Source organism: Sarcophilus harrisii, chromosome 4 (assembly GCF_902635505.1).
Source record: "Sarcophilus harrisii chromosome 4, mSarHar1.11, whole genome shotgun sequence".
Lineage (NCBI taxonomy): Eukaryota > Metazoa > Chordata > Mammalia > Dasyuromorphia > Dasyuridae > Sarcophilus > Sarcophilus harrisii.
Window position 1 is genome coordinate 428,398,438 of NC_045429.1, and position 26,434 is coordinate 428,424,871.

At 42.7% G+C, this 26,434-nt stretch overlaps 1 protein-coding gene across 2 annotated transcripts; it reads right to left on the reverse strand.

The window, feature by feature from the left end:
• HEATR6 (HEAT repeat containing 6) lies at positions 1 to 26,434 on the reverse strand. Of its 2 annotated transcripts, XM_031967569.1 has the most exons (20): positions 26,191 to 26,434; positions 24,090 to 24,197; positions 21,799 to 21,939; positions 20,976 to 21,091; positions 19,248 to 19,362; positions 17,653 to 17,754; positions 17,215 to 17,352; positions 16,115 to 16,410; positions 15,724 to 15,901; positions 14,040 to 14,246; positions 13,514 to 13,613; positions 12,288 to 12,643; positions 10,608 to 10,730; positions 9,924 to 10,010; positions 7,884 to 8,018; positions 7,144 to 7,266; positions 4,539 to 4,663; positions 4,190 to 4,286; positions 2,932 to 3,136; positions 1 to 2,166 (listed from the first exon to the last, which is right to left on the reverse strand). In XM_031967569.1, the coding sequence occupies exons 1-20, from the start codon at positions 26,395 to 26,397 to the stop codon at positions 1,610 to 1,612; spliced, it is 3,516 nt and encodes a 1,171-aa protein (XP_031823429.1). In that variant the 5' UTR covers positions 26,398 to 26,434; the 3' UTR covers positions 1 to 1,609. The 2 variants fall into 2 exon arrangements, with proteins under 2 accessions (XP_031823429.1, XP_031823430.1); XM_031967570.1 differs by lacking the exons at positions 19,248 to 19,362; positions 21,799 to 21,939; positions 24,090 to 24,197; positions 26,191 to 26,434 and having other exon boundaries at positions 20,976 to 21,065.

Sequence of the window (26,434 nt, forward strand, 5' to 3'; positions counted from 1 at the left end):
TGCCTTTAGAGAAGTGTTTTAATAGTGATGTAAAAAACAGTTAAAACAAATATTGCCACACATTTCTTACTAAAATCCCCATTTAATGTCACTCAAATGGACAGAGGATTAACAAGACAATGAAGTAAGGTTCAGGGACTACCTCAGGTCCAATATTTTAGCTTTCAACAAGTGAGTGTTATTGCTGTTATTATACTCCTTGTATATTATACACCAGATAAAAAGTAGGGGAAGATTATTTGCTGCACAGACCTCTGTGCCCCTGTCAATGCTTAAATCACTGCTGTCAAACAAGTGAGGACAAAGTCAAAAAGTCAAAAATGCCAACCCCCCATCCCGAATGTGTGTGTGCGGTGAACTGACAAAGCCTCTGAGAAATGCCAACCCAAGCTACGGAAAGCGTTAACGGGTCTGTACCAAACCTGGCGGCCAACATCGAAAGGCCAAGGGAACGGCCACTTCATCTATTGCAGCGTTGAGGTTCGCCGGGATCAGCAGTCAGAGGCCTGCTGGAGCACTCTGTGACTCTGAGCCCGGACAATGGTAGGAAGCTGTGACATTTATCCTAAACAAACAGCAAGCCAGGGAGCCAGGTGTGTAAGCCGCCCTTCTCCTTTGTAATTCTCTTAATAATCCAAGGCTTTGTAGTTCAGTTCATTGAGGAAGCCCCTAAATCATCCCTGCTCTTTTCAGAGCTCAGAGGTTCAATGAGACTTCGTTTGAAAGGCCCTAATCGATGTAGAGAAGGCACATGAATAAAGCAGTCATTGGGACAACCGAGTTACCAGGTGTAAACTGTCTAGTGCCATGTTAGGTACTACAAGGTCCTCAGCTCGGTCTGACAGAGGATAAATTATGTTTGGAACGTAATTTAAAAGAATATGTTTATTTAATTTTCTATTTGGGTTTCTTTCAAAAGTGCAAAGTACTAGTATACATGTCATCAAAGCAAAGATATAATCAAACTCTAGGAAAAACATTAGCGGGCACAGTGCTGCTGGCAGAAGAAGTATTTTACATATTGTATAATGACTGGCAAAAAACTATTTCTATAGCTTGTGAAATTTGGGATTTGAATAGGAACTAATTAAAAGGCAGAGGAGGGAGCGGCAGGCTATTTGTAAAAGAAGCCTCACTTGAAAACAGTCATAAAGTAACCGATTAGTTTGGCCAGGAGTCATAGCAATAGCCTTAAGCCCCAGAGGGCCAGAGGGTGGCTCCCAGGGAAGGGTGGGGCACAGCCCAACAGGCCCCTTGGTGGCTCTTTCAGCCCCGGCCACAGCCGGTCCTGCTCAGGACACACTTTCTACTTTTTGTCCCTTTCCCTCCAGCTGGCTCCTGGTTAGAGGGGGCTAGCCCGGCCTGGCCGGCAGACCCACATGTCAGATGGTGACTGCTTGGTGTGTATCCTACTGCTAGAGCACTGTGCGAGGGGGATGGCTGAAAGGTTACTACCATGCTCCCCACGGAGGCCTGAGTTTTTACATTCTAGCTTCCGCTCCCCAGATCCCACTGAGCACACTGCCAGAGGAGGCCCCTTTCTTTGCTTCTAAATTCCCTCTCGGCACGCTTCCTGCCTCTTCCTTGGTCTATCGGTATTTGGTCTGCCTTAGAGCAAAGAGCCACATGATTCAGCTGCACTGGTGTATGTGGTCAGGATGCCTTCCAAGTAAGCAGTGATAGCCTTCTTAGCGGCCTCTCCGGAGGGTTCCTGGATCCCTCTTACGTGCTCCAGGGCCTCGGAGAGCATTTTGTCTCGTTCCTGGGGGCTGGGGGCTGAGCCTGTGTCATCTCCCTCCACTCCTGACTTTAAATACTGTAAGATGTAAAGCCTGACCATATCACCACTTTGCTCCACGGTTTCCTGAATACACGACAGATCTGCACTGCTGGCTAGGCTTAACAAGTGAATCAGTGCTTGGCAGATCTGGGTTCTGAGGCTGGCACAGTATTTGAATTCCAGAAAGTCCGTGGTGTCCTCACTCTTCTGCAAGGCCGTCACCAGCGCGCTCCAGATCTGAGCATACTGTTCCACAGACCCATACTGCTCCCTCTTGTCCGGAATGGAAAGAGCAGTTGCAGACTTGATTCGCACTTTGAAATTCTTGCAGGATTTCACAACCGATGTGAGAGCGCTGTAGGCTTGTGCCGTCCAAGGAGCCGTCCCTGGAAATAGTTGGGAAAACAGAGTGAGTTTGGGAAAGGATTGGGGATCAAACAATGGCTATGGACAAACAGGCCACACTGCTGAGAGGTTTTCTATTAGAGAGTGAGCAGAATCAGCTCCTGTGCTGAAGAGAAACCTACATGTGCTCTTTGGATCTTTAGTAACTTAAACAATATATCTTCTATAATCCTCCAAAAAGCACTGGACTCAAAAACATGGAGCTTCATGTTTAGTCCTCCAGCTCTGTTACTCACTGCCTTGGTGACTCTGGGGCATGTTTTCTCCTCTGTAAAAAAAAAGGGGCCAAGTACAGTATCTCTTGGAGACTCCCTTCAATTCTATCTATGACGCTACAATATGGCATTACACTGCCACTTGATAAATTTCCTCTGACCTGCCCTGCCCAGCTCTTAGCTGACCAGAAGCCCACAATCTGGAGAGTTTGCTCTACACTAATTCACAGGGAAAATGCTGATAGATTCAAGAATGTCATAAGCTGGAACATTGGACTCTCTTACAATCTGACCCTTAATGTCGAATGTGGCGGGGGGATACAATCCAGTGCCTAAGATCAAATTGGGGGAGAAGGGGAGAGGACAGGAGTATTACTAACTATAATCCAGAGAGATGCATTTCTTCTTTCCAAACAGAATCTCTTTTATCACTTTTATACCAAAGCCTAGTTGCAATATTTTATTTAAAAGAGTTCAGAATTTTGCAGAATAAAAAAAAAAAAGCAAAAACAAAAACAAGTTTTTACTCACCCAAAGGCAAAGCAGAATTTTTAAATACATTTCCTAGAGCATAGCACGCATTCCATCGGACTTTCATGGTAGCCTCACTCAAAACAGTTGAGATAAGGGCCTGAATAGACTCCTCGATGGTTTCTGTAAATCTTGGCTTTACTATATGATACGGCTGCAGGAAGTGGAGCAAATTTCCAAGTGCCCGAACGGCATTACTTTTTACCTGATTGGGAAAAAAAAAGGATTAGAAAAATTCTCCCCCATAGACAATCTTAAATGCTTTTTAGTTTTAAATAATTTCCTAGATTCTGTAATCTTGTGAACAGGACAACAATGCTGGTAGGAGAAATTCGGGTACTGTAAGGTTCTAGAATTCTTTATGGTGAATATAAGATTCCTATCAGTGTACCGATCCCCAAAACAAGACTGTGTTTGAATTTCATCAAACTGGAAAAGGAGTGGATGCCCATCAACTGAGGAATGACTGCATAAATTATGGTATATGAAAATAATAATTATGCTATTAAAAATGATGAACAGGCTGATTTTAGAAAGACCTGGAAAGATTTACATGAACTGATGCCGAGTGAAGCAAGCCGAACCAGGAAGACATTATACATAGCAACAGCAAGATTGTGCACTGATTAACTATGATAGACTTGGTTCTTCTCAGTGGTTCCGTGACCCAAGGCAATTCCAATAAACTTTAAGATGGAAAAATGCCATCTGCATCCAGAGAGAATTATGGAGATTGAATGTAAATCAGCATATGCTCTATGTTCACTTTTTTTTTCCTTCTGATTTTTTCCTTTTGTTCTGATTTTTCTCTCTCAACATAATCCATATGGAAATATGTAAAAAATGAATGTACACGGTTAGTCGAAAAAAAAATCTTATTTTACTTGTAACCGGGGAAAATAATAACAATAAAAATTTCACCTGTCCAATTTCAAAGAATCATGAAATCTTAGAAGCTGAGGGGGAACTTAGAACTCACAAGAAAACTGGGGCTCAGAGAAGGAAAATGGCTTGTTCCTGGTTCTTCAGCAAACTAATGGCAGACTTGGGACTTGAATCTAATAAGGGATGCCCTACAGGCACCCCCGATTATCCTAAGTCTCCAGGACCCTGCTTGTTCTGGATTCTTTCCATAATACCAACTCTCTTAGTTCCAAGAAAAGAATGAGCTAAGGTGTGACCAGAGCTCTGAGCGTCATTGCTCAAGCCTCTAATTAAAGACAGCTTAGTCAAATATTCCAAGAAAAGATCGTACTACCTTGTCTTTATCCTTAGAAGCTTCAGTTGCTGATCTCAACATTTTCAATAGCAAGAGACCGGAAAATTCTTCCTGGAAACTCTGGCCCAACATTTCCCTGTTCAAACCAAAGCAAATAAAAGTGTCCAAAAGGTGAAATCCAGTTTAATAGCATTATAGCTATAGCATTACACTCTCATTCACTAATAAGGTTATAAAAGCAATAAAGGGAGAACAGCATAACTTATAATTATGCAAATCACATGAAGCCAAGTGAAAATATTTGCATCCAGATATTGTGATTGTAGCTCCAAAGCCTTCACAAGAGATTGCAGCCTCAGACCTCAGTCTGGAACCAAGAACTACTTACATGTTGACAATCAAAGTGTCTGTCAGGTTGCCCAAGGACCAGGCTGCTTTGGCACGGACATTTGGAGACTTGTCATGCAGAGACATCAGGATCGCATTTGCTGTGTCGGCCACAAACATGACATCCTACAAGAGAAGGTCAATGAAGTTACCTCAGGAGTCCCAAAGGACATTGATGAAGTTGCAAAGTCTTTATATTTGGTGACAAATCACAAACATGAATGCAAACATTTGTGAAAAGTCTGTAATTGGGAATTTATTCATATATTAAGTTCAACTAGTCACTCAACAAAAATCCCAAGTCCAATTCTGAGAAAATTTCCCTTGGTGTTTCCATTATTCACTGTGTATCCTGCCCTCCCATCAATGCTGTTAGCTTCCAAGGCCGTGGACCCCCCACCATCCCTCAAGGGAGTAGTAGAGGGTAGCTGGCTGGAGGCAAGGTCAGCTTACTCCTAATAACAATTTGTAGTCTCTATACTAAGGGCTTTTTTAAAATTTATGTATAGGCGCAGTGCATAATACAGAGAGGCATATTTCCAGGGATCGCTAGACTATTTTCCTTCTGAATAAATCTTTCCTAATTTTCCCCTTGGCTTTCCCATGACATTAAATTTAGTTAAGAGTAAATAACATTTTAAAATTATCTCGAAATGACAAGGAAAGAACATGGGTTCTTAACTAGTTTTCTTAATATTCTGATGGCTGTATTGCAATCTAATTGGTTCCTTAGTTTTACGCATTTTGTTTTTTATGTTTGACCATATTATTCTTAGAGAGGAATCATAGGCTTCAGCAGATTGCTGCCAAAGGGGTTCATGACACAAAACAAGGTTTTAAGCCTCTAGACTAGAAAATGCCGGACTTAAATTACGGTAGTAGTACAAATAACGTTAATAGGATTTGTCAATTTTGTCTTTTATTTAACTTTTGAACTCATTTGCTGTGAGAAAGTATTATGTAAAGCAGCTGCTTTCAATATTATTATTTCCCTGTGACTATTTGTCAGTTACTCTATGTGCCACGAGCAGACAATATATACCACTTGAAGGCTTCAAAGGTAGAAAGGGCTTTAGAGATCTCATTCAAATCTCTGATTTCATGAAGAGATGAGGGCCACACAGTTTGAACAACTTATTTAGTCACGGTCTTTGTGCTAAAGATGCATGCTGGTCATCTACCAGGGAGCGATGGGGGATTTAGTCGGCTGGTGAGAACAGCTTACACGAGCAAGAGAAGTGAGAGACCCTATTGCCTCATGTCTTCTACAGATGTACATCAGAGCAAGGCAAAGATAAAGTCTATTGTGGAAACAGGACTGAGGAAAGCTTGCGGGAGTATTGGGGAAGGGATGAGTCATGAGGGAACTAAGAAGTGACAAAAGATGAACCTCTGCATGATAATAATCGGGTATTATAAAATACTTCCAACATGAACAGGAGGACACCGTGACAAGAAAGATGAGGTCCTGGGCAAGGGGCTTATCCCTTGTGTGCCTTGTGTTTTTATGCTCTTGATTGAAAGCATTTTTGTTCAAAAACTCTGAATGTTTATTTAATAGTACTGTGATCAGGAAGTTGGAAATATTTGAAGACTGCTACTCTGTCCTTCCTCAGCTCCTCTTCTGTTTGTCCTGTGATCTCCCATCTCCTTTAGGTCCCAATCTATATCCAATAACTAGACCTTCTTAAGTCAATTCAGGCCCTGTTTTCCTTTTATCCTGTGAAAAACAACACTTTTCCCTCCCTCCCCTTTCCATAAAGCCCTATGCCAGACCCACATTTGCTCCAAGAAGTTTTACCTGATCAAACCCCATCATCCCTACCAGCATTATCCTGGAATCAAATCTTACTTCTAAGATTTTTCTTAGGCACTAATATCTAACCCATTTCCCTTATGAAAGTAAATTCTTTTATTATATTGCCCATACTTCTGATATACAAGAACTTGAGGGAGTGAGGATATGAACGCGCGCACACACACACACACACACACACACAGAATTTTAAAATTCAGTACAAGCAGCCAAGTAATATACAGAATCTGTCGTCCCATAGTTATCAATGGTAACTAAAAAGTCTAAGTAAATTATACACATATAAATATATATACATGTTAATTAGAAAAAGGGATCTCTACATAAGCATGTATCTACATTTACAACAATAAATGTGAGAAACTTCTAAAAGTCTATATATGACCTCGGCATTTATTTGACCACTCAGTACCCCAGGCAAAACTAAGCTGCAGACATGGTGCCAGTCTACAGTGGGACAGAGATTATTTATCACCAAGTCCTCTCTATATTAATAAAATAACAGGTCTATTCTCCCAAAATACACACATATTAAATAGGCAAACCACAACTGGCCTTGAAATTAAAAGGGCTGGGAGCACTCGAGCCTTCCTCAACAGTGTATAATGTGGCCTGTATCTTTTGCTCACATACACCTTCCATGTCATTAGGCAGGGGATCATCCCTAGGGACATAACTGGGGGTGGGAGAAGGGACAGAAGGGGTCTATTATCCTCCTCCGACGCTGGCACTGCTGGCACAGGCTCTCTTTGAAGGTCTTCACAGAGCACTATGCCTGGCGTGTCCTTACCTGCCTCAGACAGGAGAAGAGCACATAGACACCCAGAGCACGGGCAGCAGCTGCTTTCACCAGAGGGTTCTTGCTGTGATTCAGCCCCAGCAGCAGTGTGATGCACAAGATCTGTCTGTCGTTCTGATATTATTGACAACAGAAAGGTGCAAGTCAGCAGAAAAGCTCCATTTATTCCCTCCCCCCAAAGTGTGTCAGTGAGCTACTAGGCACAAGTACCCCATGCTAGGCAGTGGAGGAACAGGGCCCAGATAAATCACCATATCCAAGGACTTGGGACTGCAAAGGAGCTCTGAGAGCATCTGGGCCCAAAGCTCTCATTTTAGAGAGGAGGAAAAGATGGCTCTGGGAATGTAACACATGATCTTGCCTCAAGGAATCATGGTAAATACTGCACATAGAGAGCTCATCAAAGCTGACCTTTGGTACCAAGAAAGACCCTGATGCAGGATCAGGCTCCAGTTCTACTTCCTTCCTGTCATTTCCTTACAATGAGCTTAGAGAGCACAAGAAAGAGAAACAGATGCCCTAGAGACTGAGGGGCAAGCAAGACTGGCCTTCAATCTCAACCACTAATAAATATAATAAAGACCTAGACTTCTATTTTTTTTTTTTTTTAAGTTCAGAAATATGAGCCTGCCCTCTTTCCCCAGAGATTACATCAAACACTGGCTTATAAAGGCTGTTCACAGTCCAATTACAGCTGGCAATAAATAGGTGATGTTTAACAGAACATTTACCGGCAGACTACTGAAAGCCTCTGGTAAGATGGAGGAGAGGGCATCACAGGAGCTGGCCTGGAGGGTTGGATGCTGTGAGTTCTGAAGCGCTCTGGGCAAAGGACCATTCAGCATCATAGCCCAAAACATCACCACCTATAAGAGAAAACTGATCAAGACAAAGCTCAGGAAACACCCTACTCAGTTTAGCAACCCTGAATCCAAGGGGTGTGATCGTCCCATTTCTAGCTAAATTAATTACATATAAATAATCTTGTAAAGGTCACAGAGCCCACTCTTTGTCATCTGTCCTTCCCAAACTGAGCATTGATATATTTGAGACTTGATTCCACAATCATTTCTTCATCCCATCCTATATATGAAGTGCCAGCAGAAGCACAAGATTCAGCTAAGACCGAATGCCTGCCCTCATGGAGCTTCCACTCTAGCATGGAGCTACAGGAGATCTTGGCCACAAGGCCAAGCTCCTTTTCTTTTAAGGCTAGAATTGTTCCTTTACACTCCTCTGACACACATTATACAGCTCGTAACAATTTTGAGCTGCATCATTAACACACCACCCCTTCTATAGAGAGAGAAACCAGCAAAAGTGACTTGTGCAAATACAAAGCTAACCAACCCTCTAAAGGACTCTTTAATCACTTACTCTTCTATGGTGGTCTCTAGACTTTTTTGATTTTAAGCCCTTCAACCTACCTTAGCCAAATGTATATGCTTTAGCCAATTTACAAGCAATACCCATTTATTTTTATACTAATTAAATACATACATTGTAAAAATCATAGAAAATAATCCTAGGCTCAGGAAGCTATAAGAGGCCATTCAAAATAAGTGAGCAGAGACCACTCTGACACCTGAGCATGGTGAGCACTGGCCTAGGGAGAGGCATGAGATAAGGAACCCAATGTTATGTTGAGGTTTGATAAAATCAGAATCAGGACGATGATTCTGATTGGAGAGAAGAAGAAGACACCAGAGTTGTGGAGTCAGAACTGATGAGATCCAGCAACTGACTGCATATGGTGGGCGACACAAAGTGAGACAGTACTGTGAACCCCAGTGATAGGAGGAGGGGGGTGCTCTCAGTGGTGCTAGGGAAGTTTGGGAGAAGGATGGGGGCAGTGGCAGTAAAATAATGAGCTCTGAAATGCATGATCCACCCAAGCCTGTCCATTCCCTGTAATTCTTTGTTCTGTTCCACCCAAAATGGAAAGCAGGGGGAGGGAAAATAGAGCTCTGATTTTCCAGTTACTGCCTCTGAGTGCAAAGTCTGACCCAAGGGAATATTTGATGCAGACATGAGAGGATGGGGGCAGAATTTTCCAAATGACACCTGGCAGCTGCTGCTGTGGTAGCCCAGATTAAATACACAAGTTAGATCCTAAGTTAGTTGCCTAATTTAGAGTGGGAAAGTTCAAAAATTGCATAGCACAGGTAAGGGACAGAGCTGAGCATTGGGGAGTAAGGGGCTGTGTTGGAGATAAGACCCATGATTGATTGTCTCATGGGTGGGATGCAACCAATCTTCCCCCCACCCACTTTTCCTCCCAGTCTTTGATGAAACATGCTCTGGAGTCAGGCCATAGCCCCTTAGGAGGCCCAAGCCTCCACTTTGGAGACCACTTAATGGACTCTTCTAATGCCAATCAACAAAAATTTTTTTCTTACTTTCTAAGTAAAATATAAGATCCTTGAGGGTAGGGAATATTTTAATTTCCTTACAGAGTCACTAATACTGAGCAGCAGGGGCTTCATAAATGCTGACTGACAGACTACTCTTGAAAATTCTAAGCCTTGAACACTGACACATTCTGCCAAGAAGAGAACATCCAATCCCCTCATGGCATATTGGATAACAGTTCATATTTCACAGCATTTGTAGACACAACATAGTCCAATTAACTCTAATCTAACCACAAGCATTCATGAATCAGTGCCCGGCACTTAGCTGAGTGCTAAAAGACAAAAACAATTGGAGGTCAAATTCTGACTGAAATTCAAAAAAATGGTTAACGGCCAGATGAACAGCCATTTACTTACCAAACTGACCGGGACTCTTTGACTCGGGGCAACAGTTGAGTCTGCTTTATATTGCTGGATTAAACCTGTTCCTAGCTCTTCTAAAAGCTGCCAAAAAAAAAAAAAAATTATCGAAGAAACCATCAGAACTATGATCAACATATACTTGGGCTTTCTTCAAGGTCAAGGTCACACCAAACCCAACAAAAACTAATTCTATACTAATTTCATTCTTTTAAGGAGTTCAAGTTTCAACACAGACCGCTAAGGTACTCAAAAAAAATCTAACCCATCAATCACAAGCAATCAGCTTCCATCAATGAAATCAGTGCTCTCTGAATAGACACATAATACCATAGAGCAGAGGTATCAAATACAGGATCTGCTAACTACACTCCAATTGTAGCCCAAGTCAGATAAAAATGTTATTGGAAAATATTTCACAAAATAAAGAAAAATGCAAGAAAACATAAAGAATGTATGTGCTCCACTTTTATGTGATCCACAAGGTCTAGTAACCCTCATTTCACTATAAGTCTGACCCCACTGCTGCAGAGCACCACCATGTATTAATTTCCCTGCTTCAAACAATGTCATACAAAAACATGTTCTCAGTTACAATTACCTTAAGAAATGATTGAACTGCTGGATATGTAGGATATGCAATAAACAAAATAAACAAACAAACAAAAAAGCAAATATTACTTTTGCACCATGAAGCTGAATGGATGGGTCTGTTTCCTCCATGCACCTGCAGGCCACCTCCCCAAGCTCCATCAAATAGCCCTGAGCCATTATAAAATAACCTTTCACCAGAAGGGCCAGCACCTACAGGGAAAAAACACACATACAGCAATGGGCTAACCAATCATCATAATCTGAATTCACTGCAGGGAGTAACATTTTAGGCTGGCTCTCTAGAATGTTTAATGAACCACATCCTTGGGTATAAACAGAACTTGAAAGAACTTGGACAATGGCAGAAGAGAAAGGCAAACATTGCCTTGATTTTCAATAGAAAGAAAAATCTGCACACTTTGGGCCACTGAGTTTTATTTTAGTGTCTGGGGAGATTTTAGAACTCACTTTTGATCATCAGAGATGGCTAATAAACATCTGAAGAGGGAAGTGGTGATTATAAAGAGACTACACGGCTTCCTCAAGAAGAGGTCATATCAGACTAGGGGGAAGGGAAGGGAATATCTATCACCTATCATGTGCCAGACCCTGTGCTATAAGAGTATTACCCTCGTTTGATCCTCTCATTTCCTTTTAATTGGAAACTAGTACTAAACTAGTAGATGAGGGAAATACAATGGATATACACTTTACCTAAATTTCAGCAGTACTTTGGATAACATTTCATAATATTCTTGTGAAGAACATAAAGGAAGTAGGGACTGAGTGATAATACAATCAGATGGATTCAGCACTATGGCTAGATCACAACCAACGGTTCCATGTAACGGTAGCAGAAGTCTCCCCAGGGATCTGTGCTTGGCTTGGGAGCAGCTTTAACAAGTGCATCAATGAGTTGGATAAAGACAGAGTTGCCATACTCATCAAAAATGCAGAAGACACCAAGCTGGAAGGGACCCCGGAGACACAGGATCCAAAGAGGTCCTGACAATCTAAAGCACTGGGCTAAACTTAGTAAAATGAAATTCCCTGGGATAAATGTAAAGTCTTGCACTTGATAAAAAGATGATGCATACACGTAGCAGTCATTCTGAGAAAGATGTGAGTTTTAAGAGCCTGCTTGCTAGTGAGTCAGCAGTAGGACATAAGTCTGGAACTGAATTAAGATAATGAGAATAGGGAGGTGGGATACCACTCTCAAAAAGTTGGCCAAATGTGATGTTCATCGGCGTTGGGCCCATGGTTTACAAAGGTTACTGATTAAGTATTCAGAGCACAGCACCCAGGAAGCTGATGAGCCCCAAGTCCATGACAAATGAGGATGAAGTGAAGGTGCTAGGCATGTTTAGCGTGGCGAAGAGAAGACCCAGGTAGAACATGATAACATCTTCAGGTATCCAAAAGACCATCTATTAAGAAGGGATTAAACTAATACTGTTTGGCCCCAGAGGGTATCATCAGAAAGAAATGGGCAGAAGTCACAAAGAGGCAAATTTAGGTTGATATCAGGAAAAACTATTAACTTCCTAACAAGAGAGGAACAAACTGCCATAGGAGATAGTGAGCTCTCCTTCCTGGTGGGTCTCTCTCAGTGGGCATAAGCTGCCTGCATTGAATGGCTCAAGAGGGAGGTGCCTCCAGACCCTGACGCTCTGTGAGCTGTGAATTACAAGAGTTGGAACAAGTCTGACCGACACTTTGAAACAAATGGTTCTCTGTGTAAACACAAGTATTAGACTCTCTCACCTGTAAGGATTCCAGTCGAACAGGAGATGGTTCATATATGTTACCAGCTGTACAGCTAGTATCGCTATCAGAACAGGGATCTTCTCTGGGCAGTACAACAATGGAGATGCAGAGGCGGATGAGCCAGCAGGGCTCGCCACTGGAAGCTGCCAACATATCTGTGGATTCCTCTAGAGTTTCTGCATAGGAAGCATCTCGGCGCCAGTCAGAAGAGCTGAGCCACGACATGGCTGAACTATTACTACTAAGCCCAGAAGAACAAGGCTGCTGTAAAAGCAACTGCACTTCAGGCAAAGGAGCCTGAGCCGATACTATGGCCCCCAAGAGGGTCAGACTTGAGACCCGGACGTTGACATCTATGAAAGGAAACAGTGAGAGGTGGGTGCCATGCCAACAGTCATTATAATAACTGAGATAGAGGAAGCATACCAGGAGAACAGAAACTTAAAGCTGGAAAGTACTTTCCAGTTCAACCCTTTCTATTCAATATTTACAGATGAGAACAAAACTTAATTCATTCCAACTGAGCTCTGATGCTAAAACTTCACTTCCAAAGAGTATTTATAGTTTCAAGGTAGACTATACAAGAGATATGAAAGATTCAAATGTTAGAATTTTATTAAAGTAAAACTGGAGATCAGAATGATGAAGTTTTGTTCTTAACTACAGTGTGGAATATATCCTTAACCAAGTTATTCTTTGTCTCTATTTGTCTTTAAAGTGAGAATCCCATTATCCTCCACCTCCCTTGAGCTAGAACCTAAGAGATGTGAATAACTACATACCAGACAAGTCTAGCAACTATATGATAATCCCATTAATTACTTAGGAGTAGTTTGGGGGTAGAAACATGATTCTTTTGCCAGTATCAAAGATATACAGAATGACTTGAAGCAGCTGGGGAGTCTACAGTTCCCTTTTCCATTTCTTTCCATTCCAGGCCCAAAGACATTGCAAAGGCAAGATGGGATGTTCAAAGTAACATCACCTCTCCCCAAAGGCTGGAAAAGATTCCTCTGAAGGTTGAAGGTTGGGAAGAATGAACTCTGTAACCACATCATTTCTTAGAGGACACTCTTTGAACAAGTGGTCCCATCTCTTTGCTTTGAGTTCATCTTACTGGGATGAACCAATAAATGGTAAATGGCTTTGGGACCATGTTATTAATAACCTATTATCTAATCATATTGTTTATAAAGCATACTTGAGCTGAATAGGTCACCAACCTTTATGGCGGATGTAGGGCTTTATCTGGTTCCAGACTTTAGTCAGCAGGTTGGGTTTCAGACGATTATAAGGCGCATTTGATACTAAGTTTGCTAGGCACTGTAAAGCACAGATATGAGAAAATGGCACCTCATATGCAAGCTAATTTTTAATTTTTAATTAAGGAATTATAAACAGATAACAAAGCAGTTAACACTTTTAAAAATTCATTTACATAAAAACTGCAAAAAAAAAAAAAAAAAAAACCCAAGGACCCCAATTCTTTACATTGGAAAGAATATATTTTAAATCAGTCCTTCATTTGGACAATATTTAGATCTGTTTGATACAATTTAAATCCCTAGAAGCAAAGAAATTTTTCCAAAAATTAAATTATAAGATACATTCACATTTGTAAAGAACACCATTTTACTAAAAATCACCACTCAGTTAATTTGCAGTTTTTTTCTTGCAACATTTTAAAATTTCTTTTAGTCAGATTATTTTGACATGGCAAAAATTTTCTAGGCTCATAGTTTCCTTTACCTTAATTATCTGAGTAAGGGTTTGGGAGGATGATTCAGCCACCAAAGCTAACAAAAGACATCGATGTAACTCGCGAATGCTGGAAGCAATGGTCACCGAGAAGGGCGTGAAAGCCCTTCTGTGGTCGCTTGTGTCTTCAGCAACGGAAAGAAACTGCTTTGAGCCATCCAAGATGGCTGATAATACTTGCAGAGCACAGGCACGAGTCTGAAATGTCAAATTAATTCATTTGTTGATAATGAAACAAGTCATTTTTATTTTTCAAACTTTTGGGCTATGACTACATATGGACACCTTTTCTATCATCAATAGGGGTACTTTTATTTAAGATTTGTTTCTACGCTAGTTTTCTATCGTCCATGCGGGTTACCTGATCCAAACAAAATGATATATTCCAACTCAGTATTTGTTACTTTGCTTTGTAAGAAATATGACTTTTACACTTCACTTCAAAATCTGAAATCATTTACAGAGGGATTGTCACATATGGGTACAATTAAAAGGATACAATCCCCCACTTCCCAGTCTATTTTGCTTTCTATTCCAATCCAGGACTTTTGATAAATTATCTCCAGAATTTCCTTTTAGAAGCAATGGACTAACCCTCAAGGATAGGATGGTTTTACAAGGAGGCTGCTACTCTCTTATACTAATGGTGCATGTGAAGACATAAGGGAGCCATGATTTTGTCATGTTGCAACCACTCTATATCTTACCAGATAATCCCAGTAGTTGCCACAAAATCCGGTTAAGTGCTAAGTGGAGGCTGTCCAGCTGCTAAATGTCAAAAGGTAGAATCTGAACCTAAGTTTTTATTACTTTATCTATTGTTATCACACTGCCTCTACTCCTGAATATATCATTGTATTAAAAAAGAACTCAAATGAGTCTAATTAATGGGAATGTAAATTGCTTACAAGGTGATAAGTAGGATCGATGTTTCTGAGGGCAAGGCTGTCTCACCCAGAGCTTGACCCATGCCAGGATTTCTTTGCCAGTTAGTAAACATTTCCACTGTAAAACAAGTTGTTTCCTTTCTAGGTCTATGAGCTGCTTTCCAGAAGGTAAACAGAGAGCAGCATTAAAGCATCCTTTCCTTCCCTTCATCACAGCTAGCATCAGTCCACATAGCCTCTGTCAGGGGGAAGTTTGCATGGCACTGCTTCAGCAAGATGGTGGGTACAGGGAGGAGAGTTAGGAAAACGTGGGCTTAGACCCTACTTCAGACCTTTCCAAGCTGTGTGACCATTGGCAAGTCACTTCACTCTGCCTCCATTTCCTCACCTCAATAATGAGATGATTAAAATGTTACAGGGTTGTGATGAACACCAAATGAGGTTGTGTTTTTAAAGTTCTCTGCAAACCCTACAGCACTACAAATGCTGACTAGTATTTAGCCTCATTCAGAAAGGATACATAATTACAAGGGTACAGGTTCAGACTTGGACTGCCCCTCTCCTGGCAAGAAGCCTGGGTCTGAATTCCCAGAGACCAAGATACAGACTACTTCGCCATCTACCTGAACCCTTGTCCTGTTTCCTTTTGAAGCCAAAAGAACAATTTTTAAGTCAGCACTCCCATTAAAATCAATGAGAGATCTGTATTTAGATTAAGTCAATTGGGTCAGAGAGAAGGAATAAAATTTAATAAAAAATTTAAAAGGTTAATAACAAAGTTCTCTTACCTTTGGAGAAGGATCTTTTAGTGAAATCGTCATCAGAGACACAGACTGCGGGCTTCCTATGCCAGGGGTATCAGGGACAAAAGCAGACCAGTAGCCATAGAGAACTTTCTTCTCTATTGATTTTATTGTGGAAAGGAAACAAGCTAAAGCTCCCTGGCGGACTTTGGCTTGGTAAGATCTTGAATGAAAATAGACAAGAGGTTTCAATGAAACACAAGAGCCCTCACTCAAACTGGATCCTTCTACTAAGACCAAATGAAGGGATAAGTTTAGGAACTCTGCTTTTTAAATGAACCCCAAAATTCACATGGTGGTTTTATCTCAACTACAAAAAGCCTAATTAATTCATAAAATAGCCCAAGAACAGACATTTCAGAACCAACTTTCAGACCTCATCTTACTCTGCAGTCCACCCTCGGCATCCGAATAGTCCGATTCACTACTGCTGATTCTCTTCCATGGGGAAGAACTGAGATAGGAGGAGGCCCGGTCTCGGGCTGCGGGGCTACTCCCTTCAGATCCCCCACTTGGGGTACTCAGGTAGGCAGAGCCCACGGCGCTCCCTTCATGGAGGGTCAGTTTGCCCAGGACGCTGGCGGCACCGGCTCCGATCTCTCCATTCGCTTCTTTCAGTTCTTCTCCTTGATGGCCTTTCTTTTGTTTGCCTTTTGCCTTCTTCCTTTTACTCTGACAGAGAACAAATTAAAAGTCTGACACTTCCTATCTACACCCAACTTCCCCCTGTCCTCTACACTGCAGACCTGGGGAGCACCTGAGGAGCTCCTTCCTAATCGCGACCCCAGCGTCCCCCAGCCCAAGGCTCCATGTTCCACCACATCTCTGCAGCCCACGCTTCATTCATCCGTGACTCCTACATCCTAGATGTTCTCCGTTCTCTAAAAGCTCCTATTATATCTCAGAAACCAACTTTTGGGCAATACGGTCCTCCCCCACTATCCACTCCCCGCAAAAAACCAAACCCATGCTCCCACTGTCCTGACACTCATTAGAAGTAACTGGGGAGTAATAAAGTAACTGCTTAAATAAGGTGCAACATGGAAGGTCTGGGCAGGAAGGATTGCTATTTAAACAGCCAGCAATCACAGGCCAGGGAACATGCTCATGTTCTAACTGTGACAGGATTGGACAGAAAAGAGAGGGAAACTGGAGAGAAGGCGAGAGGGATTATGGTAGAAGTGTGGAGGCAGGAGACAAGGAAACACTCAGGATCACGATGCCCAACTTGGGAAGAAGAGTATCCTGGTGCCGCAAAAGCCATAACATGCACAGTACCTCTGAGAAGTGCCCATACTCTAAGTGATCCCCCTAAACCTTTTTAAACTGATTATATAAAAAGCCCACAAAGAGTAAAAAACTGCTTTCATGAAGGGTCTTCTCAGTTAATAATAATAAAAGCAAGTGAAAGTGTTTATGTACAATATATTTTACAAAATAAATCTAAATGCTAATGCGATAAAACTGCAATTATACCGCTACTGGTTTTGAGGGATTTATTTCCAACGGCTCCTGTTTGAGAGGTGATCGCCCATCATACTGAGGAAGAGGAGCCGGGTATAAAACTGCAGGCATCTCTATGTTCAATCCAGGAAGCCCATGAAACATGTATTTCTAAATATTAAAAAGATTAAAAAAATAAAAAAAAAAAAAGGAAAACCACAAAATCAAAATCTAAATAGATGAACAAGGCAAACATTTTCATTGTTAATAAAACAAAGATGGAAAGCAAATTTGCCCCTTTCCCCTTTCTTCAAGTCCAATATGTTTCAGTTAATAAATACAAATCTGAGAGAGATTTTTTAAAAATACATATTTAACTATCAATGGGCAAAAGGCTCCTAACACCACTTAAAAGTTAAGATAGGAAAGATTGCAGCCATTAAAAAAAGGAACTGAGTTACACTTGCTTACCTTTAATACAGCCAGAAGAGACCCAAGCTGCTCAGTCTGTGTAAGCTTCATCTTCCCCCCATTCAGAAGGGACTGGAGACCTTTCAGTGCATTTTGTAACAACTGGGGGAAAAGGAGACTAAATTACAGGGACAGCCAAACCTTAAGCCATCTGGACACTAGGCTTCCAGAACCCTCAAGCATTCCCAACTGCACCAAATCCCAAAACAGAGTTTGTAAAAAGACATCTCTGCCAGCAACACAAGAGCAGCAAACAATGACAAAGCAGCCATGGACAGCCCCAGACCTGGAAATGATAAAAAACGGTGAGAAGAGTATTATAGTCTAAGAAGGGCTGCCCTAAGAATGCAGAGGTCTGGCTGCTAAGCCTGTGGGTACTATTCACTCCACACACTCTTGGGCCATATTGCTCTAACCCTCAGTCTCCTACTCTCTAAAGTGGGAATGATGCTACTTGTCCTTCTTCCCTCATTTAGGTTGTTCTGAGAATCAAATGAGAGAATGTACATGCAAACACTTTGGGAACTCTCAAGTGTAAGTGCCTGGCAGACTAGGCAGGTAGATTTTGTGGGTTTTTTGTTCTAGTTCCAAGAGGCCATTCTTTGCCTTAATTGTTACCTAGCCTTAATCACTGAATGGGTGTGGCCCAGTCAACTGAGACCTGTGGAAGACCTGAGCTTAAAAAGGCCCAAGATCTCCCACTGCATCTGGGGCCATCTCCAGTCATCCTGATCTCTATCTGGCCACTGGACCCAGATGGTTCTGGAGGAGAAAGTGAGGCAGGTGACCTGGCATAGCCTCCCTCACTTCAATCCAATTCACTTGCGTGTCATGGCGTTACCTCCCTGATGTCATGGTCTTCTTCAAGAATGAAGGACAAACAATAAGGCAGTTAGTAAATGCTTCCCTAATTAGAGTCCCTAAGCATAAGGAAAAGAGCCCCAGGGAATGATCAGTGCTATCTGTGCATGGGCAACCTTCTTTGTAAACCCTGAAGAGAGTTCAAAAGAGCTAGAAAAGAGGGTGCCTTTGTGGCAGCAATTGCTCTGGGTGTGGGAGTGGCAGCGGTGAAAAACAGCAGACATTCTCCCAGAAAGCTGGGGGGAGAAGCTCGGCACACAGGCTTTACTGGGGTCGTCAAAGGCAAAGGCACAGGGTCCCCTGTGGCTGTGTTCACAAGAACAGAGAGAGAGAGAAAGAGAAAAAGAGAGAGAGAGAGAGTATGTGTATGTGTGCATGTATTATAAGTGTATATGTAATGCAAATGTATGTGTGTGTGTGTGTGTATGTGTGTGTGTGTGTTTACAGAGCAAATATTGACACCAAAGTAGACAGCAGCACAATTCCAGTACCTAAATGTTAATTTCTGTTATTCAAGAAACTTTCATCCAGAAGAATAGTTCCAGGCAATATCGAGCAGCCCAAGTTCTCCTATATTTTTTCAAGCTAAAATTATACATCCGCTCATAATGGCACCTTAAAAAAGCCAAGTGGATACCTTTGTTTACTTCCTGCATTCTGCAACTATGTGTTTCATGTACAACAGTAACTTACATTATAAGTGAGGTATTGTAGAACACTAGGTTCCTACCTACCATGCAAAATGTGATATCGTCCATACCAGAAACTTTGGAAGACTGTAAAATAGTTAAGAAAGTTTGAAAGCAGACATTTCGGTAAGGCTCATCCAAGTATGGCTGTCCTGGAACACTAAAACACAAGCAAAGGAGGCAATTCAAACTCCAGACGCTTTGAGTTGAGCTTAGAAATCACCACTAAGCATGACCCATCTCCAACCCATGGAGGAGGAGGAGGTGGACGAGTTACAAGGGAGTTCACAAAGCTCTCCGCTGGGCATCTGGGGAAGGGAAAACAGTGTGCACACTGCAGGGCTGGTGACCAGAGGAGAGCTTAGAGATCAACAGGAGGGACAAAGGTTTCTCAGTCCCAACAAGTGAACCACTAGTAAGAGAGTTTTAAGCTGTAAAGGGAAAGAAGAAGAGCAAAAGGGCCCAGGGGAATGACACGCATCTCCCTCTTCTCGTTGGTAGAAGCCCAGGGTCAAGCCCTGACCTCCAGTCTCTTCAAAGGCCTCTTTCAACAAGTTTGAGAAGTTTCTCCAAACCACCCCAGGCTCTCCTGAGGTTCCCTTATCCATCCTGTACTCCAGGGAACAGTGCCCAGTCACAACTGCCCTGAATCACTATGCAGTTCACTAGATGGGCAATCCCGCACACCCATCTGGCTGCTATATTGAACTATTGATTAAGGTTGATTAACCTTCTCATTTTTCACGGTTTATGTTTCATCATTCCTAGTCAGAACATAGGACCCAAGACCCAGGAAAGGCAAGGACCACATTGTATAATTATTTGTATTACAGAAGCACAGAAATTTAGATTTTTTATACTGGAGGGACCTGAGAGTTCACGTAATTTATGGGTTCTTAATTGGAGGGAGGAGTGCATGCATGCACAGATTTCAAGGGCCAGGCACCTAAGCAGGAAAAATATTACATCTCCATTTTTGTTGATCTCTCACTAAAATTTAGCCATTTCCTTTCACTTTTAAAAGCATTCTTCAGTGAAGAGAATCACAGATTTTCCCAGACTACCCAGGAGATCCATGTCCTCCAAAAGGCTGAAAACACTCATCTGAGCCAACCCCATCAGTCTGGTGATGAGGAGACCAAAGGATAAGGAAGCCAAGTGGTCGGGCTGTGATCTCAAGGTTAGCCAGGATGGGGACTCAGGCCTCCAGGGTCTAGAGTTCCTTCTGCTTGTGACTGTGGCCATAAGCCCAAGACTCTTCCCATGCCAGATACATGGACAGGACAACTTGAATCACTGCAAGTGACACCTCTTTCCTTTGTGTTGATCCAGAATGAGCTGATCAAATCACTGAACTTTAAGCACTTTTTTTTATAAACAACAATTTTTAAAAGGGAAAAAAGTGGCCATAATAAATGCTAAAGATTGACAAAGGAGTTTCAAATGCCTAACAAGGGAGCCTTTTCAGACTTACAAATCATTCCATTTTAGGTCAGGCAAATAGAAAAGGCTGTAGTTTTCAATATTTCTTTACTAACTGGGCATTTCCTAAAGGGAAGATGGATTGGGTGACTAATGGCATGGCAATTTAAAAAAAAAAATTTCCTCATATGGTAGTCTTATAAGCAAAATAGAAAAATAGGAAAACCAGTCTCCTGTGACACACACTGTTAGGATACTTCACAGATGCTAAGCCGGAAACTACCTTAACTTCAGACAGGCTCTACTCCCCACAAATGGTCCCAGGCCCCATCTCCTATTTGACCCCCGTACCTGAGACATATGTTTGCCATACAGTGCACTGCAGCTCTTCTGAGATCAGGGTCCGACTGGCTGGGATCGCTCAACTTCATCAAGATTCCAGTCTCCCCGAGCAAGTCTGGCAGGTACTAGGACAAATACAACAGTCAGAGGTAACCCAAGAGAGCTGAGAGGAAAGGACTCTAACTCTGACAAAGTTCTCTTTCTTTCTCTTTTCCTTGGGTGAGAAGTAAGTGGGGCAGGGGCTGGGAATGTACAAAAAGGCAATTAGGCACTGCAGGGCCTCCGCTACATGTGTCTTACACACGATAAAGCTAAGACGCATCAATATAGCATTCAGGCCCACTAGAAATACAAAGTGCTTAGACCATCAGAAATAGAGGTTCTAGCAGAAGTTCTTTCATCACAACTACATCTGAGGGAGGGCCTGCAGGTCAGCAGGGAAGCTCCATGTTATGCTCATTGGGCCACGGACCAGACTAGGCCCAGCAGATGCAACAGAGAGATGCTCATACCCTGACCAAGATCCTTACAACACTGGGCAACTTTATGAGGCCAAAAGGGCCTCATTAAAAAGTTTCCATACTTTGTTTCCTTGCTTTCAAATGTTTGACTGTCAAAGATAATTTACTATTGCTTACAACTCTTAACATTAATGATACAGACAACTTGGGGGAAGAATGAGAGCCTTTGGGCAGTAATACTACAAACTGCTAAGAACCGGTTCGCCCCTATATGATTTCTATAGAACAGTTAAGAATCATGGAGAGAAACTGTGGGAAGAATCTCCTCCGTCCCTCCTGGCAGTGTAAAGAAGAAAGGAAATACAAATTACCTTCTGACATTTGGGGCCATTGTAATAAACCAGAGCAGACAAGGCCTGAAGAATTTCCATGTGTGTCCAGGAACTACATTGTTGAAAAGCAGAGATTGTGTATGCCAAAAGGAAATCCAGATTCTGTTCATCAACAATCACCTACCCCCAAGGAGAAAAAAAACAGGTACTTTGAAAACTATTTCCATTCTAAATATACGTTAACTATACTCACCCACATACATCTGTGTGTGTGTGTCTCTATTTCTTACATTATGTACACATATTCCAATGAACGTTCTCAGTTCAAGTGCCCAGGCCATAGTAGGTACTCAATCAAGCCGTGAGCAAGTCTTTACTATGTGACCCGTATAATATCAGGCCTAAAGACCAAACCAAAGAAATTTAACATACAATTCCTACTCTCTACGGAGTTAACAATTCTATGAGAACTAATAACTATACACACTTGAAATAAGTAGATCCTGCCTTCAAAGCATCGTTTGCACCATCCCTTCCTTCCTACTCTTGCCACCTACTAGTCCCTGGATGAGCCTAACAGCCTCCTCATTTTTTCTATTCTGTATCTTATAGTATCATTTTGTATCTTGTAGTATCATTTTGTATCTGGCAGGACAGCACTGCTTACAGTTCTCACCAGGTCTACCCCCATTTGACTCTGGTATCCTTGAAAGCAAAGATTATTTTCTCCTCTTTGCATTCCTAGCATCTAGCACAATGCCTTGGACAAAGCAGGTGTTTACTATGTCTGTTTAATTAAAAATATTTTTAGACCAGACCTGTGAATTCATTGAAATGACTTTGATTGAATGTGAGAAAAAGTATAAGCCAGTAGCAAATGCACGGATTAGATGTGCCACAGGACATCGGGATCCTTTTCAATTGATCAGGGCTACGGATATGATGCCCCATCAGTAGTGGAGAGTCAAACCTCAAATAGAAGAGGCCCCAAAGTCTTAAGACTCTGGGACACTATAGACACTGCCTTCTGTAGTTTACCATCAGTATTAAAATCAGAGGTGGGTGTAGTGAAGAGGACCGGTCTCGAAGTGGGCAAGACCTAGGTGATATATCTGTGATATACCAGCCAAACAACTCTGGCCAAGTCACTCACCTCTTGGCACCCCAAGCTTGCAACTAGCGCCTCTAGATCTTTCAGGCTGGTGAGCCTTCACATGTGCTGACTCCTCTGATTGTCACAACAAGCCTGTGAGGTTGGCCCTCTCACCCCCATCTTACTCACGGGGAAATGAGTACAGAGAGCTGCCTCCTAGTCCGGAGCTAGGAAGGTGACAAGCACATTGGGAGAGGGACTTTCCACACCCGGGAGCTCCTTCTGCCAATCAAATTATAATTCTAGTCCTCAACCTAGGAAAATCCTCCTTCTGACTGCAATCTAATTTCTTTTGGGCAACAGCCTTATATGTTCACATCCACATAAGGGGATATATGTTGCGAACAATTCATTTTGGAACATCTTTAAGAATCATCTCACTTGATAATAGCCTTACTGCACACTTTGCATTAAAATGTATTTAGCAATTTGTGAAAAATATTGGAGAAAAGAGCAAAGTCATGATATAAATGGACTAGAAAAAGATAGGTGGAATAAAATAAATCTTTTTAACCATGTAGGAAAAACACAAGTGTCCCAAGAAGTTCTATATTTTATATAGAACATAGATTTAGAACTGGAAGGAACTGGAAAAGTCATCAAGTCTAAACTCCTTATTCTACAGCTGAGGAAGGTTGAGTTACACAGAGTGAAGTAGCTTGCCTAGGGTTCTATGCCTCCTAGTATCTGAAAGAGCTGTTCTGAACTCAGATCTTCTGACAGTCAGATGCTCCATCTCCCATTCCACAGTGTCTCCTAGATCCAAATTAGCCACATTCCTTCCCCCAACAAAAACTAAAAAACCCAACAGCAGCCAAGCATGATACAACTAACTAAGGGACAAGGGATGAAGAAAAAAATCCACATTTCAGATAATTCTGTGGGCTTTTCTGAGTCAGAAAAGAAATCTGATGCGGCAAGTCAAGGGAGGCTTTTGCAGTCAGAGAACCAGATTCGGATATTGCTTCTGATATTTATTTGTAACGTCCCCATGGACGAGTCATATGTTACCTAGCTTCACCAAGCCCCTTAAAATCTGCCTCCTAAGTGAGAGAATTGGGTGGATTGAGTAAGTAACAGAGGCTGCCACATCCAAAAAAATCACAGATAAGTCTTTGCTCTTGGTCTCGATCAAAGAGGCATTTCTTCCCCAAATCCAAACTGGGGGTGCTCTCACCTGTAATCTATTAAGTAGATGGTGAATAAGCTGAGAAACCTTGCTGACTAGATGTTCCTGATTAAGATGGACTAATCGACAGGCCTGGACCAGTAAAGCACTGACATCCTATAAGAAAGAATGAAAACAATAATAAACACAATAGCAAATAATACCATTTTGTCCAATTCAAACCGCTAAAACAAAGTACACCAGAGCTGAAATGAGCTTTCCAAAATGGGAAAAAGGATGAAAAAAAGGGCAACGGAGACATATTAATAATATATGGAAGAAAAAATAAGCAAAAGCCCAAAATACAGCAGGACAGAAATTACACCAAAGCTGTGGAAGGACAGGTGGAGTTAGACCTCCTGTTAGCGTAAATACATGCATTAATAGATGTGTGTATATATGTAAATATATGCTGTATAATACAGGTTTACAAATATATATACATGCCATGAATCCACATGGGCATGCATATAGTATACATGTGTGCGCTTGACATGTTGTCGCATGCTGTGTGTATTTGTAGATCTGTGTACACAGATATACATACTACATATACAAATACATATATACACAAATCTATAAATGTGTATACAGATGCATAGTGTGCGCATGTATAGAAATAAACTATATATGTACATGCAGACATGTATATACTATATGGCACACAATTATAAATCCATACACAAATATACTTAGCACATATATATATCTACACATTTGAGTACAGATTGTAGCATACATGTGTCCAATGTGTACATATATATGCATGTATACACACATACAAACTAGGAGTCTGTCGAGATTTTAACATACTTCTGACCTTTGTGTCATGAACCCCTTAAACAGTCTGGTGAATGTTTTTAACTGCATAAAATAATATTCAGAGGATATAAAGAAAACCAGTTACAGTGAAACAAGGACATATTTTTTTTCTCCATTCATGTTCACAGATTCCCTGTGGATTCATGGACCACCCAAAGCCTTGGTCCGGAGAACCGAGGCCCAAAGAAAAGTTGACATTCCATGATTCTGATTTCAGACCCCAAACCCCTCTTCCCTCTGGACATAGTGTAAACAGCCTCCAGTGACCAAAGCCCTTCTATCTTAGAGTTAGGGTTAGAGCCACGAGTCATATTTTAAGGTTCAGTTGGAGTCTCGAGGCATTCAGGGTTAGGGTTAGATAGAGCCCGGGGTCATCTGAAAGGTAAGGTTCTGCACCAAAGCAACAGGATTTCTTGCGCCTGCACGATAGATTCTCGTGGACTGCTTTATGGCTGTCCCATCCCCCACCAGACCTGGAGCCAGTTTAATAAAGGGATGATGAGCTGAGATAACAGAAAAGTTTGCATCCTCCTGAAAAGATCAAGGAAAGAAGCAAAACTGGGCTCGGGGAGTGGAAGGTCAGAGTGGATAACCCGGGAGGGCGGCTTCCCAGACAAGTCCCTTGACCTCCAGGGGCCTCCAGCTGTCAGTCAGTGAACAAGAATCCAGCAAGCACCTCCGGGCTGTCAGCTCTGGGCGGGGCGCAAGGAAAGGCAGAGACCAGTGCCTGCCCTTGCGGAGCTTCCAGTCCCTGTGGGATCAATGGCCCGTAGTCGATAGCGGCGGGAGGGAAGGAGGAGATTTTAACTGATTCTTGAGAGGGGCCAGGGAGCCTCGGTTTGCCCATTAGTAAAATGGGCGAGGGGAGGGCTCCGGGGCTCCTTTTCTAGCCATGACCAGGGCAGAAATCACAACCCAGGGGAAACTTTTGGGGCGAGGCTCGGAAGTCAGTTGAACCCTAGGTTCGAATCCCAAACCAGGGCGGTGACCGGGAAGGGGGCGGGGGCAGTCCCTTCCCCATCTGCCAAACCGGGGACCGAGACGCCGGGTGTGCGATGCCCCGAGGCGGGGAGACTCCCCCAGGCGGACGCGTCGGAGGCCCACACCCCCGGGAGGGCTCGGCGCCGAGGCCCGGGGGCCAGCAGGACCGTTGGGATCGACGTTGGGGCGGTTTCTGGAGAGCTAAGTCAGGAAACCGTCGCAACGGAAGCAAGGGGAGCAGAGCCCCGGCGGCGGCGGGTGGGGCCTCGGGCCGCCCCCCGCTGCCTCCCCGGCCGCGCCCCTCTACCTCCGCCGTGACTCCCCCGCCGCCCTCGCTGTAGTTCTCCGAGATGAGCTGGTCGAAGAGCAGGTGGATCTCGGTGCGGGCGGAGCTGCTGTCCGCGGGGCGCAGCGAGCCCAGGCGGGCAGACAGGCGGCGGAAGCCGCTCCCGGGGCCCGGCGGCGGCTCCCGAGCCCCACACACCGGAGCCCCGGCCACTTGCACCGCCGCCATCTTCCCTCCCCCCGCCCTCCTCCCCTCGCTATGGCAA

Excerpts from the sequence above, each read along its gene's own strand:
- HEATR6 (XM_031967569.1), bottom strand. The coding sequence starts at position 26,397 with ATGGCGGCGGTGCAAGTGGCCGGGGCTCCGGTGTGTGGGGCTCGGGAG. Across the intron at positions 21,092-21,798 it reads ATGGCCCCAAATGTCAGAAG|TACCTGCCAGACTTGCTCGG; the intron begins GTAATTTGTATT and ends TATTTGTCCTAG. Across the intron at positions 8,019-9,923 it reads AAAGAGTCCCGGTCAGTTTG|GTGGTGATGTTTTGGGCTAT; the intron begins GTAAGTAAATGG and ends TTTCTCTTATAG.